At 39.4% G+C, this 20,379-nt stretch overlaps 1 protein-coding gene across 7 annotated transcripts in view; it reads left to right on the top strand.

Moving 5' to 3' along the window:
- FTO (FTO alpha-ketoglutarate dependent dioxygenase) overlaps nucleotides 1-18,598 on the top strand; it is a 243,600-nt gene extending 225,002 nt beyond the window's left edge. For 6 of the 7 annotated variants that reach the window (XM_048075341.2, XM_048075340.2, XM_048075345.2 and 3 more), the window contains one exon: nucleotides 15,243-18,598. In XM_048075341.2, the coding sequence (XP_047931298.1) occupies nucleotides 15,243-15,384 (142 nt within the window). In that variant the 3' untranslated portion in view covers nucleotides 15,385-18,598. The remainder of the gene's footprint in view (nucleotides 1-15,242) is intronic. The other variant, XM_067004525.1, reaches the window with a different exon arrangement.
- The last annotated feature ends 1,781 nt before the right edge of the window (nucleotides 18,599-20,379 follow it).

Raw genomic sequence — 20,379 nt, 5'->3', positions numbered from 1 at the left:
TTGTCTAAAACAGGTGTAAGAGAACTGAGAACATCGATGCTTTTAAAGGTTTTTATTCCCCACATCAGTTTTTTTTCTCCCTGTAGTGGTATTGGGTTCAAAGGCTAAGCTGATACTTTTGGGACTTTGACAATAGAAGTCTTCTCTGATCTTGCTGGAAATTGGAATGTATAATTTTACAGCAAGGTGTATTGCAAGTCTAACTCAAAGTAAGCTCATTAAAGAATGGATGTGTAAAAATTTGAACACCATTGTATTAAAGATTTTTATGTCAGCTGTTTTGACTTCTATAGCAAGTTCCTAAATTTTAGTTTTTTATCCTTGTGCTAGCTGTGTAACTGCATGGTTTCCAGGTAGGAATCTTTTCTTGATTTGAAGATGTCAGAAATGAAGTCTGTTTCTTTAATAGTTTGTCCCAGTGTGTGATTGACTTTGTTGTAAAAAACAGTCTATTCTGAATTTCTCCGGGCTCTATTTCAAACTCTGGCTTCCTCTGCTACAGTAGAGAGCTCTCTCATACAATGTATTTTCCTTCAATCTATCAGTTTTAAATCTGATAAGTAAAGCAAATGGTGTTAATCACAAATTTTCCACCGATCTCCACAGTCTCTTTTCTATGCTGTCTTCAACGTACTTCTAAAAAGCAGGAAAGAAAGCTATTCCCTTTTACTATCATATTAGTCTACCTAGTGAAATGCAGAAGGAGTAGGTACTATACTAGGAATTCATTTTGAGTTGTCTGGGATATCTATGTTGTTTTCAGGTGCAGTGGTTTTGAGCACTGTCTCATCAGTTTTCCATCATCCTTCTCCCTATATTTGTGTATAGTTCTAAACAACGTTTGGTCTTGATCACTAAATGACTTGGCAGCACTAAATCCTCTCTTCGTATTTTGTACCATTCTATCAGTCTCTGTGCTACCTGCAAAAATTATCTTGTAGCGGATCATTCACATTTACTTTCCAAATACCGATTAGAACGTGACTAATACTGGCCATCGTGTCAGTCTGGAGGAATCCCTTATGAGGGTCGCCACTCAGTAATGATCCCCCATTTATGTTTATCATCATGTTAATTGTTAGCCATTACTTACTTCACGTAGTCTATGTTCTGTTGATGTTCGATGCTGCTTGGAAAAAAAAAAAAAAGCTCATTCACTAGCTGGAGTAAATCAACTCACACTATTTCTCCATAGTTTCTCCTGGTAGATGAGCTTGCCATCTTGAAAGGTTTCGCCAACAAGATTTGTTTTCCAGACAAACATATTTGTTGACATGTTTTTTATCTTCATATTATCTGTCAAACAAACCCTGAACCAGCTTTTCTACTGCCTAGTGATATGCTACAGGGCCTGTAAATACCTGGGTAACTCACATCCTCTGTCATGATAGTAGCATGAGGCTTTATAATTTAAATAATCTATATAATAATAAATAAAAATAATCTATAATCTAACAGGATTTATAATTTCCAGGGTTCTGTTTAAAATCAACATGGGCACACAGGGTTCTTCAGTCTGTTACAAGTTAATTACACGACTTAGTGCCAGACATTAACATGGCTGAGAGGCCTAGCTACATGCAAAGGTGAATGTTCTTTTTTATTTCTGTTCTGAAGCAAGTTGAGGAAAAAAAAAAATGGTCTAAACTCTGCTAAAAGCATCCTGGCGCAAGATAGCTGACTTCCTCCAAGAAGAGGGCTTTTTACATTGTCACAAGATTACTTGATTCCTAGAATAAAATACTTCATTGTTTCTGAATGAAAAATATGAAAAGTAGACTGGAAAACAAGATTTTTTTGACACCCCCCTCCAAATTTCCATAAGGCAAAGTTGCTTTCTTGAAGGTATTCTATCCTTCCAGTCAGATCGCAAATATACCTTGAAGTTTGGTACCTGATTAAAATTATGAGACAAAGGTAAATGAACAGTAATGTTGTGTCTTGTCAGAAGGGGTGCGAATTGGGGAAGAAGGGCCTGGGGCAGGTCTCAAGGACTTCTGAAGAGCCTGCGGTTACAGGATGATTTCACCAGTGTTTCACTCTGGCTAGACAGACAAGCCAGGATAAGTAAACCAAGCCTGGTAAAGTCATTAAGGCTTGGAAAATGGAGATCAAATTGATATCTTCTAAAAGCAAGTAGCTAACCCAGGCCTGTCACTGTTTGGGCAGGATGTGTATGAAAGGATTGCTTTTAGATGTTTTCAAGGAGAAACTAAAAGAAAGCAGCAGTGTTGTGCAAGCTCAATAGCAGTGAAAAGCTAGAAAAGCTAACATGAAAGTGGAAAGGACAAGCTCTGAAAGCAAAGGTCTAAGAAAATGGGCTTTTCCTCTTGCTAACGATTTTTTTTTATCATCCCTAGATGCTCTCACAATAAACAGGAGAGCATGTGAAATTTCCCTGTAGAGCCATTATGTATTTGAGAAATACAAACTACAAATTAACAACAACTCAGGAGGACTTAGGAAAGGAAACAAGAAGAAAGGACGTCTCCTGTTTGCACCAAAAAGACGGGGATGGTGTAGCTATGGCCGTATCCCCCAAAGTTTACATTTGTTCCATGTCATTAAAACAGGATAGAGTAACAGCATTTCAGCAAAGAAGAAGATGAATATATACTTTGCAGTTCAGATCAATACAATCAAAATATTATTTGAAACAACAAACCGAATAGGAGGAATATTAGGTCTGTTGCATGCTCAGGGAGGTAGAAGGGAAGATTTTGTCAGCATTTCATTGGAAGGAAGGGCTAATGTAGCTCAGATGGCAAGCAATAAAGTAGGGAAAATGGAGTCTGAAAAACAACATTCATAGACAAAATAGAATGGGGAAGGCCAAGAGCATCTATTTCTCAGGAAGTTCAAATAACTGTTCTCTAGCAGGCATAGAACAAAGGAAGACAAAACAGTAGGTCTCCTGTGAGAGTAATGACCTGGACACTTCATTATGTGTATCTTTGTTTCCCATGAATCCACGCAAAGCACAGATGGATGGACAGCTTATGGCACCGAACAGAAGACTTCTCTTTCCTGAGGCTCAAAAAATTATGCCATTACCCACATAATTCAAACGTGAGAATGTGGCTACTACGCAGATTACTTGGCAGAAATCTCTGAAAAGTACTGCTAGTACATTATCATAGACCTGCCTTACTTCAAATAACACATGGAAGATGCATGCCCATTGCGTAGTGATTTACAGAGAACAGGGCAGTGCAGTACAGTGACGAGAGATGAAATGCATGGGTAGGGACCAGGGCAGGGATGGGATGGTCCTCAAGTTCCTAAGACATGTTGCAGTTAATCATGTATGTATATGAGGCTGCGCATTGAGCAGTGATGTTGTGATCATCTCTAGGGATCCTGCACAGTGAAGCTTTTAAACTTATGCTGAACTTGAAATTTATTTGTAAGTTCCACTGAGCTAAGTGAAATTTAAATATGTGACTATGCATTTTGCTCAGTCCTGATAGAAGATTGAATCAGGTCCTTAATCATTTAATGCAAGCAGTCTTTGGAGTTCTGCTTTGATATATTAAGAGGAATTACATGACGGAATAACGTGAGAGTAGCATTGCAGGTCAGTTGGCACAGCAGATGTCAGCTTTGCTCATTAACAAATTTTAGGTTTTGTAAATATTTTATAATGAAGGATTAATCAAGAGAAAGAACACAACCATTTAAGGATGAGTTTGAATTGTGCCTTGCAAATATCCACAATATAACACATCCGAACTGCTCTTATGACACTGGCACCATATACTTTATTATCATTAGAGTGTTCCCTATGGCAATAACTTCATCCAGAGAGAATTTCAAGAGTAGTTGCATTATCTATTGAAAAGCAATTTTTTTTAGTTTCTGTTCAGGCAAGGTAGTTGTAAGAATAACTCTGAAGTTTGCTCCAAAGGCCATTTTAATCGTCTGTAGATCTTATGATATTGTGTTACCTTCTTTCGTTTGGAACTCACGGCATAAGAAAGAAATAGAATGACATAAATTGGATGTTAGAAGAGTTCTGAAGGTAGACATCAGAAGAATTCAAGAGTAAGAAGAGAACTCAGCATTATTTGTTATTTTCCATCCTAGAAAGAGAACAAAGCATCAAAAACATCAGCAGTGAAAGAAAGCTCAGTCAGAACTATATTATCATAACGTATAAAACAAGTGAGCTGGCACCACCAAAAGGTGTAAAGTCTGAGTCTGTGTCTTAAAATCATTGATATGGTGATCAGAAAGATTCTTTACACCATAGAAAAATAATATGAAGAGCTGTATGCATTTGTTGTAATAGACATTTTAGGTTTTACCTGCTATTAGCATTTTGATACTAAGTTGTACTCACTTGGGTGAAAAAATCTTCACAATGTTGAGAGAATTGAGATCTACTGATAGGATGTTATAGAACAAGATCCTGCACTTTTTTTTTTTCAAGTACTCATGGAAATAATGCCTAGTTTGAATAGATGTGAGGTGTAGACCAAGAATATATAGACTTGTCACATACCTCATAATATACTCTAAGGAGAAGCATCCTAAATGCTCCCAAGCTCTTTGGCATTCCACTAAGAATGAAGCCATCAGCAAGTTACAGTGGTAATGAGACTCTCAGCTGAGATGGGTATTATTTTTTCTGCATCTTGTCTCTCTCACTTATTATAATATACAACGGTCTCTCTCACTTACTATAATATACAATAAGCAGCTACTGTCATTCCCCTGTATGATCACTGGTTACTGATCATTTGCACTGATTTCAGTGGAAGTTGCCAATTTTGGATGAGATTTCTCTAGCAGACTCCTTTTATTCTTCATTGTCACCATATGATTTTTATTCATGTCTGGATGTACTGTAGCATTTCCTGGGCTATCAAGCCTATTTTCCTGCCAATACTGGAATTTTCTTAGTGGTATGTTTTGTAGTGATTTATCCATAATATATCACTGAATAAAGCAGCAATCATGGAGAAATTCTGCAGTGATTCAAATGTGATTAGTTACTCGAGGCTTTTTTTTTAATTCCAAAACTTGATATTTTTGAGATTCTCTGCCTTTCTTGTATCTGTTCTCTCATTTCCCTGCTATTTCTTCCCTTCTGCTTCTGCCTCGTGTTGACCTGAAGGAAACTGTGCTTTAGTCCATAGGATCACATTGCTCTTATCATATTGGTTCCAACGTATGTTATAAACATCCTTGTTGCAGACTACAACCATGGTGCATTACATGGGAAGGCAGTGTAGTTCTGTTGTACAGTAAGCAATTCTTTTCATTTTGTTCCCTAAGCCATGTAGGAGTTCAAAGCCATGTCTCATGGTAGGAAGAAGATGTGAAAATGTGGTGTAAGCTCTTCTTATATATGTGTGCATGTGTGTATGCATGTATATGTAGAGATGTATGTATGTACACGTGCGTATTTCTATCACAAGTTATAGTTCTTCACTTCTCTCTGGAAATAGGGAGTTACTCTTGTCATGGTTAGGCTTTCCCATATGGTGCTTGCTATCTGTCTATTGTAGTTTCCTTTTGGTTAACGAAACACGGAAATTCCCTGAAATGCACCAAAGCTAGTGAGAGCTGCATGTTAGCAAGGCTGAGAGCAGGTGGGCACCACGGGTCCTGGGGCAGGATGTCCATTTGGTGTCACTCTCCCTAATAACCTCATATCAGCGATGAACTGTTTGGTGTCAAACCATGTGCAGAGTCCTTTTGCCACAGTAGTTACTAGGAATATCTAAGGTCTGCTGTTCCCTTTTGCTCCCAGGTAGTGCCCCTTATCTGTTACCCTTCCCTTGGCCCTAATGGAAGAGATGGGATTTTGAGGATGGGTGCTGGTAGGAGCTTGCAGAGTGTCACAGGAAGCACTTAGAGCTGGAAGGATTACATGGGATTGATGCTGAAAAGATACAGCCCGTTTCTATCCAGCCTTATTTAAGTATCAAGTAATATGGTTACTTTTGCTTGCATTCAGTCCTGCTGCTTTTGATTTTACTTTGCACCTGTAACAAATAGGGATTTGTCATACAGTAGTTTTTTAGTAGGACATTAAATGGCAGCCCATCCTCCTGCAGTGTCCTCTGAAAGCATGCTACGTTTACATTTCTCCTTGGCTGTATGACCTCCACATAAAAGGAGTGCAAAAGATAAAGTGAGACTGTAAACGATGCTGGAAGCATCATTAACTTTTTGCGTGGCATTCATTTGGAAAATATGGTGTCTTTAGAAAAATGTGCCATATGCATGGCTCAGCCCCAAATGTTCCAGCAGTCTAATACTGGCAAGGGAGGGCATCTGTAACCCCCTGGGAAGCAGTCTGTTGAGATTTCCTTTTCTCCTCTTTGTTGATTTTTATTTCCATTTCCTTTTCCTCTCTCTTTCTCAGTCACTTAACGCCATTCTGCACAATGGAGGGGAGCATCTGGCCCTAAGTAAACACCCAATAAAGTAAGTGGGGGAAGTTCACAGCTCCCTCAGTGCTATTGTGTCTGTCTGTCTGGCTGTGGACTCAACATGATAACCATGCATCGATTTACATTGTCCAGACTATCTTCACAACCAGAAGTGTTAGAAACCTTATTTTAATAGAAGCTTAGATTCTGGAGAATAGTGTAAAACCTCTCCAAAGGCTCCAGATCAGCAATTCCATCTGTGTTTCTGCAAATGTAGAGGAACAATGCCCCAGCTGATTATGCAAACAGAATGAAAATAGTTATTTTAAAAGTGCATAAAATCAATACATTGGGGAAAACAAGTCAGCTGTGTTTATACTCAGTGTACAGCAGACATTTTGTTTCTTTGTCTGAAAAAATCATAGGAAAGCGACGATCACAAGTGAAATAAAACAGCCGATCATACAGTGTAACGGAGGGAACATCAGACACCTCAGCAAAGGCTTAGAGCATTTTAGGTTCCTTTTGAGAGAATATAAATTATATTGAGGCTGATATATTTCTATGTTGTTTGAAGTCAAAGCCAAATATTCTCAGCACAGAGGGAATAACCCAAATCCCGTTGCTGATAATGAAAAGTTTATAACTAAATCCATGTCTGTGCTCTTGAAAATTTCCCCCTAAATGCTGTCTCTTTTGGACTGATGGGATTATTTGCAAGTATTGGTATGAAGGTGTGTGTACATAAATATGCACAAACATGCTCCTCGTGCAGTCAGGGTACGTTGCTTCTGTACATATTATTCTAAAAATACGAAACAAAAGCATCTGAGAAACGGGGCTGAAAGAGAACAATTTGAAGACCTATAGGTTAAAATGGATTAAACCTCATCTTTCAGCAAATGCTGTGTTTATTCAGAGTTTCTCTGGGGAATTTCCCAACCCCCTACACTTTATAGAGAGTAGTGATGTTTCTTAATTAAAAAATCAAACAAACACGGAATGGAGACTGCCCCACACAGCTATTCTCTGGTGGGAATAGGAGACACTCTGATTGTCTCATGGACAGTTTCTAGGTCTGTGGGACTGAGGCCACAAAGAAAAGGAAAGGTTCTGTCTGGGGAAGTCAAGTTTTTATTGCTCACCCTAAGCCAGCACTGTACTGGTTGGCTCTGCTGTTCCTGCAGTGCCATATCCTAGGAATTCCCCTTTGGTAGGGTACAGTTGGTGGACATGATGAGGAAGGTGTCTGATAATCTCATCAGAAGTATCTTTTGGGTAGATTTCTCTTTATTGATTTGCCCACAGTGGAGATGCAGTTGGAGTCCACCAGTGCTTTGGTTGCTGATACTTCAACATTCAAAGGGTACTAATAGGTTGTGTTTTTCTCATATTTAGGTGAATTACAATTTGAGTAGAAATAGAAACACTGGCATTTTCAAGTTCACTTCACTGTCACTTAAGCCTCTTTAGCGTCAGGTTCATTCCTCTTTCTCCCACCTCTCTGTGGAACAGGAAAACACTCTCTCCAGGCTGAAAGATGGATTCTGCTGTAGATTCACTTTGCAGAAGTACACACAAGGGTAATGCTGACAGATTTCAGCCTGTCCTACCAGGTCACCAATGATGCCTCAGGATATTTCAGCAGAGTCCTCATTGCAGTGAAATTAGTGACTTTTGCGGCATAAAGCTCTTGTATGCTCTTGACTGTAAAATTTGGTTCTGTACTAAGGACCAAGTGCATTAGTGATGCAAATCACTATCAGCTTTTGAAAGAGGGCAGGATCAACCTTGTAACGTGCCATCATGTTTGTACTTGAGTATTTGTGCAGCTGATCCTAAGTTTTTCCAAGGATTAAAATTTAAGTAATACTGCCTCCATCCCTTCCTAAATCTGGTGTTCTCTTTTCCATATCTGGACACTAACTCATGTTGTCAATTCTGTCCCTTCTGCAAATGCAATTCCTGTTCTCAGCCATTACATCTGGCTGGGCTCACTCTAGTTACAGCACATGAAAGAGCATCAGCAGTGGCTAATGTGAGCGGGACAGACTATTTGGGTATACACTGGGGATTAGATGTTCAAAAGAGAAAGCTCAGTGCTCTTTCCATCTGGCCACTTCATTTCACTGCCTGTTTGGGACCAGTACTTCTGAAATCAGCTTTGCAAAGTCAAATGTTGATGTCATTTTATTTGTTCTTAAAAGACAGTAAACCTTAAAAGGTTTTAGTTGTGCAGAGCCACAGTACGACAAGCATGGAACAACTGAAATGTAAATCTCATGTTTTGGGTCAGATCTCCATAAAAAAGTACTCCTGGGAGAGCACAGCAGTGGTCTCCTCTGATACAGTTGATCCAGGCTGGATCTGTGCAGAAGAAAGGTGCCGGTGCCATAATGGCTGCGTGCATTTTGCCCCTGATGGAAGAGCTGCCATTTCTTCAGCTGTGTTTGTTTTCAGGGTTGTTCTTTGTTTGCTTTTTGTTCATGTGTCTGTTCTCCTGAATGGCCAGGCAAGCTACCTTACCCATCTGTGAAACCCCGACATTTCTGCAGTTGCTCTCAGCCTGGTGCAGCAGAGCTCTGGAATCCAACACTGGGTGCCCCAAAGCTCCAGCTGGGTTTCTTCGTATATGACAGATAGAATCACCCCTGGCGTTTGACCCCCGTATTGTTCCGGGGGGGGTCAGGTAGGAGCAATGCAGGCTTGCAGTGCCCGTCTCCTGCAACTGGTGTCAGAGGTCAGCCCTCTCACTGGTCAGCTGTCCAAATTCCCCGTTCATCACTACTGGCATGTAACGGACGTGCTGACAAATAGAGCTAGGTGTAAAAAGTGTTCTCAACAGGCTACCTGATGGCCTTAAACCTTAATTAGTGGTTAGAAATTTGCACTTGTCGCCAGCTTCTGTGACCAGGGAGGTGCCTGGAGTAGAAAAAAAATACTAAGGCATATTGTAATTTCTGAAATTGCTAATACTGTAATGGGCATCCACGTGGAAAGCAGCTGCTTTTCACATTTCTCCCCCCCATCCCATTCCATTTTATCAGCAGTGACATTTGTCCTTACACCTTTTAATTTTTTATGAAGATAAATGAAAGTTCGGTTCTTCAATAACAGGGGTGACTTTTTCAATCCTTTTTAGAGACTTTATCTCAATATCCTATCCATGTCCAAAGGTGAAGGAGAATATGTATTTACAGCATCAATTTGAGGGTTTACTTCAGAGTTTCTCTGTTCTTTTGAGCAATGCAGTTTGAAAACCAGTTTTGTTTTTGTTTTTGTTTTTTTTCTCCGTGGCAACTTAGAAGTTACAGGACATCACATCTTGTGATAGCATATTTTGTTAGCTGAATTATAATGCCAGTAATTTCATAACTGTTGTGTGTCAAAAAAAAAAAAGTATGCTTTTCTAAATTATACTTTGAGATTATACTTTGAGAAACTGTATTCAGCCTGTTGAATTTTTGCACAGTTTCTTTTAAAAAATAACATTTTTTATTATTAACCTTACTAGCTCATGTCTGTTGTGAGTAGTTTCTAAGAAAGGATTTGGATTGTAGCGTTGGTCTTCCTGAAATGCCTGGAAGTTTCAACTTTGACTTAAGTGCTTACAGGATTTAATTGTGATGCATTCAGCAGCAGAAGTGAATTTGTCATACCTGTGAATGAGATGCACTATTTAGAAAAAAAAAAATCAAGGTTAACACATTTGGGTAGTTGTTCTCATGTATCTAATCTCATATTTTCTCTGTTCTTTGCATAAGAAGTCAGGTAGCTGAGAGTGCAGTTTTCTCTTGCATGTGCTTTAGCAACTAAGAATATGAGCTTGCAATGACATAGGATAATCTTAATATTGAGATTAGAGCAACTACACATAATTTGCATAAAAATTCCTTGGGTAAGGAAAGGAAGAAGAAGTAAAAATCCAAATTTGCAAGCAAAAGTCTATGTACCGTGCACCTTACTATTAGGATTTGTGTTCACACAGAAGAGCTCTGTGTTGGAATGGCAATAACCCATGTTTGAGCAGATCCAAGTTTGCAAAGTCATTGTGAATCTTAAAAATGGAAGATGCAGTCTAAAGAAACTATGCCTTACTCTGAGCAACATCCATGTTAGCAATGTCATATCATTTTAGCCAGTGTCAGTGTGGGATTAATGAATGCATTCGTCTCAGTAGGGTGATCCACGACCTGTTTGTACCTGGGCCATTGCTTTAAAAAATATTCTGAATTTCTGCATAACAGCTCAGTAACACCTTTACTCTAGCAAGATTGGAGGGAGAAATAACTCCCATATAAAACATAACGTCAGGAATGCTGGAATAAGCATGTAGGGGAAAATGGGTACTTTTGTACATAGAGAGCACATATCTCCTCCTCCCTTTCTGACCATACGTAGATGGGGAAGGTGGCCAGGCCTGCATTCCTTGATGTGAAGGACCTTGTGAAGTTCCCCATGCTCTGCCTTGCAGCTAAATCAGTACCATCGAGGAGACGGGACCGTGCAGATCATCTCTTCACTCTTAACGTGCCTTTGCAGTCTGAGCCACAAATTGACCCCTATTGATCTGATTTGACTACACTTCTGTGGAGCTGACAAACAGTGCAGTGGAATCCAGGATCCTAGATAATAATTCTTATTTGTGTTAATCACAGGCATCAGCAGAACCCAAAGGCTCCTTCTGGCTTGTATGCATTCCTGTTCCTGCCATTGGAGCAAAAAAGTATCTGCTCTGAGGAAAGAGTGTTTTAAGTATATTGATACTTGATACTAAATAGTTGCAAAACTTAGCCCTTAGAAAGAAGTCTGTTTTTCAAATCAATGGCTCACGCATTACTGTAAAATCTATTGATTAAAAACAAAGCATAATGTTAGTCATTTAGTCAGTAGAGTGATGCAATAGTGAAATAAATTTATCTTTTGACTTTTGCATTAACCTTTTATTGACTGCTTGCATACTCGTAATTAACACACACTTTAGCTAGCTTGGTTAATTTTAGTATCGTGATCAGTGTCCTCTAATGTAGCTGACACCCTGATCATCAAAGTGTCAGTGCGGCCCGAGGGACCATAACCAGGCAACTGTCTGTGCCAGTGAGCGTACACCTGCCTCGGGGAAAGTAGCCACCTTCCAAGGGAAGGAGTCAGACCTTGTCACACCAACGCCTGTCATGACTTATGTTAATATTCTGCTGTTGGTAAATGTGAACGAGCAAAGTCCATTTGACAAACATGAACAAAAAGGGAATCAAAAGCCTGTGAAGATTACGTGGGAGAGAAACTGCACAGCAACAGTAGCCTGTTGTTCCATCAAAATGGGCTTTTTGCATTGGAACTGGCACAGGTTTTGATTGGTTTAGCAAGAAAGCAGGGGCCAAGGAGTTCTGTGCATTCTGCACACCTCTAGACATACAAATCATGCTTTTCTGATATGTTGGTAAACTTGTATTATCGAGGTGTTAGAGCTAAATTGCTCAGAAATATGTCATGGCAGTTGTTCCCTACTCCTCTTTATTTGGCATCTTTTCTTCCACATCTCAGAGCATGTGGCATTTCCACTCTTAACACATTTTGTACATAAAATATACAGGCATTAAATTTACTTTCTTTTGGAGGCTTGACTTCAGTAACAACTCAAATAACAGTTTTTAATTAACAAATAATATTATAAATCTTGTTACTTTCCCACTACCACCATACTTTGATGACTGCAGTGTTTCTCACATGGACCCTCATCTATTCCTTTGTATCTGGGAAAAGACAGGAATTCTGGCTGTTCTGAGTTATCATTGCTAACCCGAGTTAGCAGTGATTTTAAATAACTGCAATTTTCAAGTGCCTTTGATCGCTCGGCTTCAGCTGAAAATTTTGCTATCCTTTTACAGAATCTCCAGGTCTTCAACTCTGCTACAAATTAAAGAGCACTGTAGGAGCAAGTTCTCCCACAATTGTGCAGAAATTTATTAAGAACAATAGTAAAATATATCCATCTGGAAAGGACTGTTCTTGCATGCTAACTCCGAGTCAGAGGGTCAGCACGTATCTGGGTGAGTGCATTCAAGCTCGTGGGTGTAGTTCAGGAGGACTGCGTGACAGCCAGGCAGGTGAAGCACTGACTGCTTAGACGCCAGCCCTGTACCTCTGAACATGAGCAACCTGAGGTGACTTTAATGTCAGTGGATCCTGCACAGGGACTGCGATTTTGGTCAGAGCAGGTGACTCACAAAATGCAAAAATGTCACATTCACTGCTATTCGTGCTAGTGATGTAAAGCAAAACCTTAGAAATGCTTTAGAGAAAGATAGAGGAGCTGTGGGATTGCAGAATTTGGAGTATTAAGGCACTGTTCCCCTTTTTTGCACTTTCGCAGCATACTGATACGTTTGTCATCAGACTTGCACAGGAAGTCCAAGGACCTGACACACTTCCATCCCTGTAATCCCTCACCTGGAATATATGGCTACCGCTTCCATCCCTGTAATCCCTCACCTGGAATATATGGCTAACGCTTCCCGAGCGTGTGGTCGCTGAGAGTTAGGGCACACACATAGCTGTGGGGTGGCCTTTTGAAGATGGCTCTGTAAGAAAACCAGAGAAGAAAAAGTAGTGGCTTGAAGAGCTGCTCATGGGCTGCCCACTCACAGCATCGTTAGTGACTTCAGACACATTTACAGTGACAAATGCCCAGAACCCAAAGGTGAGGGAAAAGCTGGCCAAGCAGTCTGTGAAAGAGAGTGAGGGGAAAAAAGAGACGTTAAAGGTAAAAAGGAAAAAGGGGGGGAAAAAAAAGAGAGGCCTTAAATGGTGAAGGTGGTGTTTTTCCTCTCAATGAAAATTCTTTTGTTAATAGCAAATGAGTGAGAGAGAGAATGTTAATTATTATAAATTGAGTTTTGCAGACCACATAATATGCCTGCAGTATTTACCAGCTGAGCTTCTTGATTTGTCATCTGCAATAATCTGTACATGGTTAATTTATCCACTCTTAGATTGAAATGCTTAGACTGGAGTATCTTATACTACCCAGCAAATTGAGCGTATTATTTTGTGCCAAGACAGAAAATAAAGCAAGATTTTAAAAGCCTTATAGAGTTATGCTGTAATTAGTTTCAGCTTTCCCTGCATATTAATTTTCTCCTGTTCCTTTATATAATTTGGAAAATGTCTCCAGAACATGATGGCACAATCAGTTAAGTACCTCTCAGAACTCATACACTAAACTGCATTTGCTCTAACAACTATTATAAAGCAGCCTGCAAAACAAATCCTCTGTTATTCTGTACAGTGCAGCTTATCAATGCAAACAGTTTAATATTTATGCTAAGAGGATTGTCAGAAGTAGCTTCTGTTCCTTTAATTCTTGTTTTAAATAAATAATGAGAACATTTAAACACATTACTCTTCCCAGGGCCCTGAGGTCGGCTAATCTTATTATTTATGAAGTGATGTGCTACATAATAGTACTTAGTGCATGTTAACAGATGCTATTATCAGGGGCTGATGTGGAGAGCCGAAGATATATTGGAATGTTATGTGTTAATACTGTCCTTGCAGTGTAATGTACGATGGATTGAGTGCCCAGGATGCTGGTGCGGCAATTAACCACACACCAACATGGGTGTAAAGCTGAAGTATGTTTTCTCAGGGGTATTACACTGCCATTAATAATTCCCAAGAGACATCTTTCACTTGGAAACAGTCTCTTCCAGAAGGCCAGTGATGTAGGCAAGGAAGTTACAGGTGTCAGTACTTTTAAAGTTCATTTTACAGGGATGAAAGCCACATATATATGTTTAAAAGAACTTTTAAATCATCATAACAACTCAATTGTATAGAAACATAAAGTATAGACATTATTGAAAATGTCTTAAAAGAGGTAGAAGCTTATTTCTGGGATTTGCTTCCTGTATCCTTGAAGAACTGCATTGACCTGCAGTATATACTGAAATTATAACGTGTGGCATTTTTCTTTGTCTTGTCCCACTCCAAACATTAACTAATTAATCATCAACATGCAAATTGTTTGAGGGGATGTGAAAAAAGAGGGGGAGAAATCCTCATTGGAGTGTGACAATTTTTTTGTTGCAACACATGATATTAGAGCCTAATCTTAAGGGATGTGATGGTTGCCACTTAGAAAACTTTCCTCTGCAGGCTGCAGTTCAGTTGAATATTATAATTAGACTTCAGTAGTATTGATGAATAATCCATTTAATAAAAAACACTGTAATTTAAACATTTTCTCAGGGGACTAACATACACTAACCTCTTAATTTAATTTTATTGAAGTTTTGCCCACCTATTCATCATTGGAAGTTGTTATTAACCTCCATTTCCATTTATCTTTATAGAATTTTCTCGTTTTATATTGCCTTTTTCAGAGCTAAGCAGGTTGATACACTTGTAAATCTCCAGAATCTACAAAGCTAGTCCGGCTTCTTTAATATTGTTTAATCTATCCCCCCTGACCTTAATGCAGTAAATTCAGTTTAATCTTTCTCAATAATCTAGTAAGATGTTGGAAACCGGCAAACATTTAAATCTGATAATGGTTTAATCACATACTTTAAATAACAGCTGAGATAATGAAAAAATAATTTACCGTATAAAGGTACACTAACTGAGTTTTCTCTGTGATTGGCTTTTGAGAAATCCCTACAGAAAATACAAAGCCTACAACAGAAGTCAACCTCACTATAACTGAACAATGCATTTGGTCAGATGATGTGGTTTTTTATTTTCGTTCCTCTCTGTAAGTTAATGCACAAATGTATCCTTGCTGAGTGTTTGATTTCTTGGTATGGTTTCTTGGTGTAACTTTACTTAAGTAGTTCTTCTGCTTACTTTTCATTCCAGGTGCCAGTCAGAAGCAGCAGAGAGCTTGCCAGAAGACCAGAAACCGGAATGCCACCCCTTCTGGACAAATGATGAATGTAATATGCCTCTGCCATATGATCTTGAGGAAGTAATAGCTCACCTACAAAATCTTGTTCAGTAGGTAGAATATCAGGTGACCTTCCAGCCTAGAATTATTAATGCTCATCATTTGGAGTAAGTTTTTAGTTAGCATAAATCTTTTAATCTTTATGATTCCTAAGTTATGTGTTGGTTTGTGTGTTAGTGCAGATTTTACTGCTCTCCACACAGTCCCTTAGTTACTGTCTCACAACAAAACTGACCAGGCACCAAAACTACAGAAAGAGTTGGCTTTTAATATGTGAAGTCCAGAACACCAGCCTCTGTTCTTTCCTCTTCATTCAAATCCCCATTGATCCTGTAACCCATGGATAGTTGTGTTTCCACAAGTTCCCCAGTCATCTACATTTTAGCTTGCATGAGTGCCTAGAACTGCCTCTGGCTCAGCAGTTTGAACAACAGAAAGCATAACTCACACCTGTGACGAAGCAGAATCCATGATCTGGGCATCCTAACGAGAGGCCAGCTTGGAGGGAGCCTGCTAGGTGTGTCCGGATAGAGCTGTGCACACAATATGGTAACATCTTTATCCAGTAATGTAGGCAGAGGTAGAGGAAATGGTGGAGAAAGTCCTTTATGGAATGGCTCCTTGTCAGAGCTTTGCAAAACTGAGGAACTTGTGAAGGAGCATCCTGGCATAGATACTAAGCCTTTTTTGCTGTTTTTCATCATGGCAATTGTATGGTACTTTTTGTATTTTGTCAGAAATGGGTTTTGGAGATCACGAGCATGATGCTGACAGTAAGTCAGCCTCTCATGGCACCTGTCATCTCAAGGTGTGAAGCACTCCCAAGTACTAAACCCTTCATATACAAAATGGCGTTACATTCTGTGTGTAGAAGATCTGACATGTCCATTATTAGACCTAAGGTGCATCCTCATTGTCTGGGTTTTGGGCAAGCTAGGCTTGCTTGCTAGTCTCATCCCCACACAATTTTACATGCCTGTATGGCTTTATCAAGAACAACTGACAATGTTTGTCCTGGTGGCTGGGTTTTAAAAAACTTTCCGAACTAGGGACTTCCTACCTGGACCCTCAAGGGCATAGGCCTCTGAAAGACAGTGCTCACAGGTTCAGTCCGAGGGGTACACAGCTCTGCTGTGGCAAGACAGCTTACAGTTTGTCTTTTAGATGCTTCCAGGAAATTGGAAGATGTGGATTTGGACCTTTTCGGCCTAAGAGCATAAATCTGCTGTCTCCTATTCCTGGTTTGTGCTCTAACAGATGCATAATTACATCTACCTTCCTGTAGGAAGAATGGCATGATCCATCATTTGTACCTCTCAGAAAGGCCTTTGAGGCCCACACATGGGAGATTTCCAACATGTAGCACTATCTCGTGGGTTCCCTGGAACTCAGAATTTGTTTCCTAACCTTTGCTTTGTTTCTGCCTTTTGTGAATTCTACTCTGAGGCCAGGTTTCCCAGTACCTTGTCCAAAGAGCCATGGGTTTCCATTTTGGGTCAGGTCCCCTGACAAAATAGATTTAGGTTGCGTGATAGAGGGCATGGCAACATCTGTGATGATCTAGCCATAAGAACAAATCCAGAAGACTATGAGAAATGAAGCTGCTGTGATCTGGTTTGTAATAATATGCTATAAAAATAACAATTCTGTATTGGATAATGTCCTGAATGAGAGATTTTTCATTTGGTTAAGTTGCTATTCTTACTTGAGCTGGTGTGTGCCTTTTCCTTCATCATAAAAAGCAGAAGAAAATTATATTACAGTAAAACAGCACTCAGTCTGTATTACCACTACAAAAAAAGCAGTAAGACTCAGAGCTTGACATTGCCACCAAGAAATGGAATACGTCTCCTGTGTTAATCTTCTGTTTAAAATCACTGCTGGGGCCAGGCTTACCCAGAGCATACCAGGATACTCTGTTGGCAAAGTGTTCTGTGCGTGGATGAGTACTGCTGAAAACTCTGCTTTTGACAGTGTAACATATGCCAGACCTCCCTGCAGCTAAAGAAGCTGTGCCAGCAAAAATTCAGTTTTAGTGGTATAAAACTGTGTCCACACCTACCAGCTTTTGCCAGGACAATTATATCAAGTAGAGGTTATGCCTCTTAACACCTTTGACACAGCTATGCCAGCAAAAGTATAAAGGTCTGGATCGAGTGTTTTCATTGTATTCCTGCACTTCTGCTAAAGCTGTTAGCCACCGTATAGAAAGCAAAGACTCTTTGAAAAATAAATTATTTAAATTAAGTTTGATTGTATTATAACTGTAATCCACACATCTATCTGTTGTCTCATGTGCCACAGATTTGTTGACCTTTGGAGATCCTTTGTTATGGGCATAGCTTTTTCTTTCCTGCGCTATCTAAAGCTAGCTTTACCAGTGGGCAAACAGCATATATTTGGATTAATGCCACACTGAATGCTGCTTACTTTGGAGATCACTTAGAGAAAAGCTAGCTGAAGATGTGGGAATTCTGCTTTTGAAAAAGGCAGTTCTCACAGAAACAGATATTGCTTTGGGAATGAGAAAGATGAATTCAAACAAGCTAATGATGTAACACTGTTAACACAGGGTTTGAGGGGATTGTTTGTTTGTTTATGTTACTTTATGATTTTTTTGTGTGTTTAATTAAGCTCTGCTAGAAACCATGGGGATCACAGTATTGAAATAAATCTGACAGCCATAAAAGGGTAGAGGAGGCACATCAGCGCTGTAGTTTGTAGCTGAAGTGGAGGCATAGCTATTAAAAAATGATTGGCAAATAATTATTTCCAGCAGTAGTGAAACAACACTGTTTTTTTGTTGTTGTTGGTATTGCTGTTTTTTTCTTGTGTTAGGAGAGTGGTTGCAGCAATAATAGAATGTTTAAAAATACATGATTCTGGGTCTTGCCTACGCTGCACATTTAAGCTAGTGAATTAGCTGAACTAGTACTAGCCTCGGTGTGGTCAAATAGCACTCAGTTAAGCCAATGGTGGCAATGACAGACAACTGAAAACCTTTGGAATGGGTAAGACCTAAGTTTCACTGGCAAAATACCAATAATCAAGTGGTTAAAGAGAATTAACACTCTGTGTTGCATTCAAGTCTCACATCATCTGAATCAGCGTAACTTGATTGAATTCAGTTGAAATATAGAAGTATATGGAGGTTTCATCTCTCCAAAGCCCACAGAAGTTGATGGCAAAGACATGAGTAAGGTTTATGAAACTGTTTGAAGCATGTAGTAATTCCAAAGGGTACCTCAAGAGAAGAACATGGTTAAAGGTAGAAGAAAACTGAGAGGTCAAATATAAGTTATTGCTGTGTTTGAGGTATATACTGGAAGCAGACAAATATTTCAAAGTTTTCTTTATTCAAATAATTTTAATGTAGTTCATTTTGCAATGATACTTCAGCAATCCATTTGTATTCCAGCACTAAATAACCCGTTACCATTTTGGATGAGCTGAAAAACGCAGCCTCTAATGGATGTTCTGAGTATAGCAACTGTTTGCCAAGTCTGAATGCTGTAGATGCATAAGGACCAAGGTCAGTTTGTTTCAGGGAAGAGGTGAGAGCATAAATTAGCTTCTAACATTAGATTCAGTGATTCTTTTAGAATGGTGAAGTTCATGGCTTTGCTTACATTTACTTTTCATCAGTCATGAAAGAATTAAGGTAAAATAGTTCACTTGCACGTGTGTGTCAGGCTAAATGGATTACAGAAGATACAGATCTGTTTGCCTGTCTGCACTTGCCTTTAGACAATATTCATCAATTTTACTAAAGCTACTGACTAAACATGGAACCAATACAAATGAAATGCTCAAGGCAAGGGCTTTCTTTAAAAATGAGATAGAAAGTTGGTTTTACACTCATAGAAAGAAAATGTTGGCAGAAAATGAAAAACTTCTATTGTTTATGTAATGCGGGGGATGAAAGGTAAAGGCCATTTTTAAGTAGTTGATAGAAAACTGCTGTGTTACGCCATGTAAATGATAAATGTTTTTATACTGCTTTATTCTTATCTCCGCATATGAAAATATTTTATCTTGTAGGTTGTTTCTTGTTGTTAAAAGGTTAAGTAAATAAAAAATATTAATCCCAGTACACTAGATTTTAAAGAAATCATGCTTATACTCTGAACATTACAGCAGATCCTGATTATCTAAAGTGTAAATAAGAATGTTATGGGTAGTCACCAACTGGAAACTGTCCAGGATGGGTAACATGCAGCATAATAAATACCCAAATCAGTTTTCTTACTGTCATCCAGATGCAGTTTTTAGTTTCACTGATAATGATGTAGCTTTACTTAGCAAGACATACTTGAAAGTCATTCTAGACCTTTTAATGCTGTGAGCCAGACTCAGGGATTCTAGTGCCATAACAGGGGGGGAAAAATAAATAAATACATTAATTAATACCAAAGTCTATCACAACAGATAATTAAAGTACTGTAGTGTGTTACCAGTAGGCATTGCTCCTTTCTCAGTTATCGTAGTGCAGTTCCCTTAGCCCTGTGTCACGCAGTGGAATTTGGGCTAATGTAGCAGAGATGAAACTGGTTGATGTTGGAGGTGGGATGAGAGGAGGGGAAGAGAAAAGACATGCAAGGGATGTGCCTTCACAAGACCACAACTTTATTAATTTAACTCATGTGGGAATCATCGAGCAGTAACTTGTACAGTGCAGGTCCTGACCTCTCCCTTGATTGCTACCACCTGGTCCATAGTTAATGGTAGGTCCTTAACCCTCCTCGTGCCCCCAGCAGCTGGTCCCCAGCTTATTGCTGGGGCCTGACCACTGTCATCTTGTGCCCAGGTTACAGAGTTAGGAAGAGTGCTTGTTCCACTGTTAGGAACAGGCATGAGAAGCACTGTTCCCAAGCTTAGCCTCCACCTCTGTCCCACTACACCTCTATGGACTGCGTACCTCCATACAACATCTTTTTCCTCTTGAGGTTCAAGTTGTTGCAGCTCGTCTTCCGCTCTGCCCCACGGGGCTGGTGAGCTGCTGTGGGGAAGGGCCGGACAGAGCACAGGCCACAGAGAGGTTCCTTGTCC

Source organism: Anser cygnoides, chromosome 12 (genome assembly GCF_040182565.1).
Source record: "Anser cygnoides isolate HZ-2024a breed goose chromosome 12, Taihu_goose_T2T_genome, whole genome shotgun sequence".
Classification (NCBI taxonomy): domain Eukaryota; kingdom Metazoa; phylum Chordata; class Aves; order Anseriformes; family Anatidae; genus Anser; species Anser cygnoides.
The sequence above is the reverse complement of the archived record's forward strand: the minus strand, read 5'-3'. Positions and strand labels throughout refer to the sequence as shown.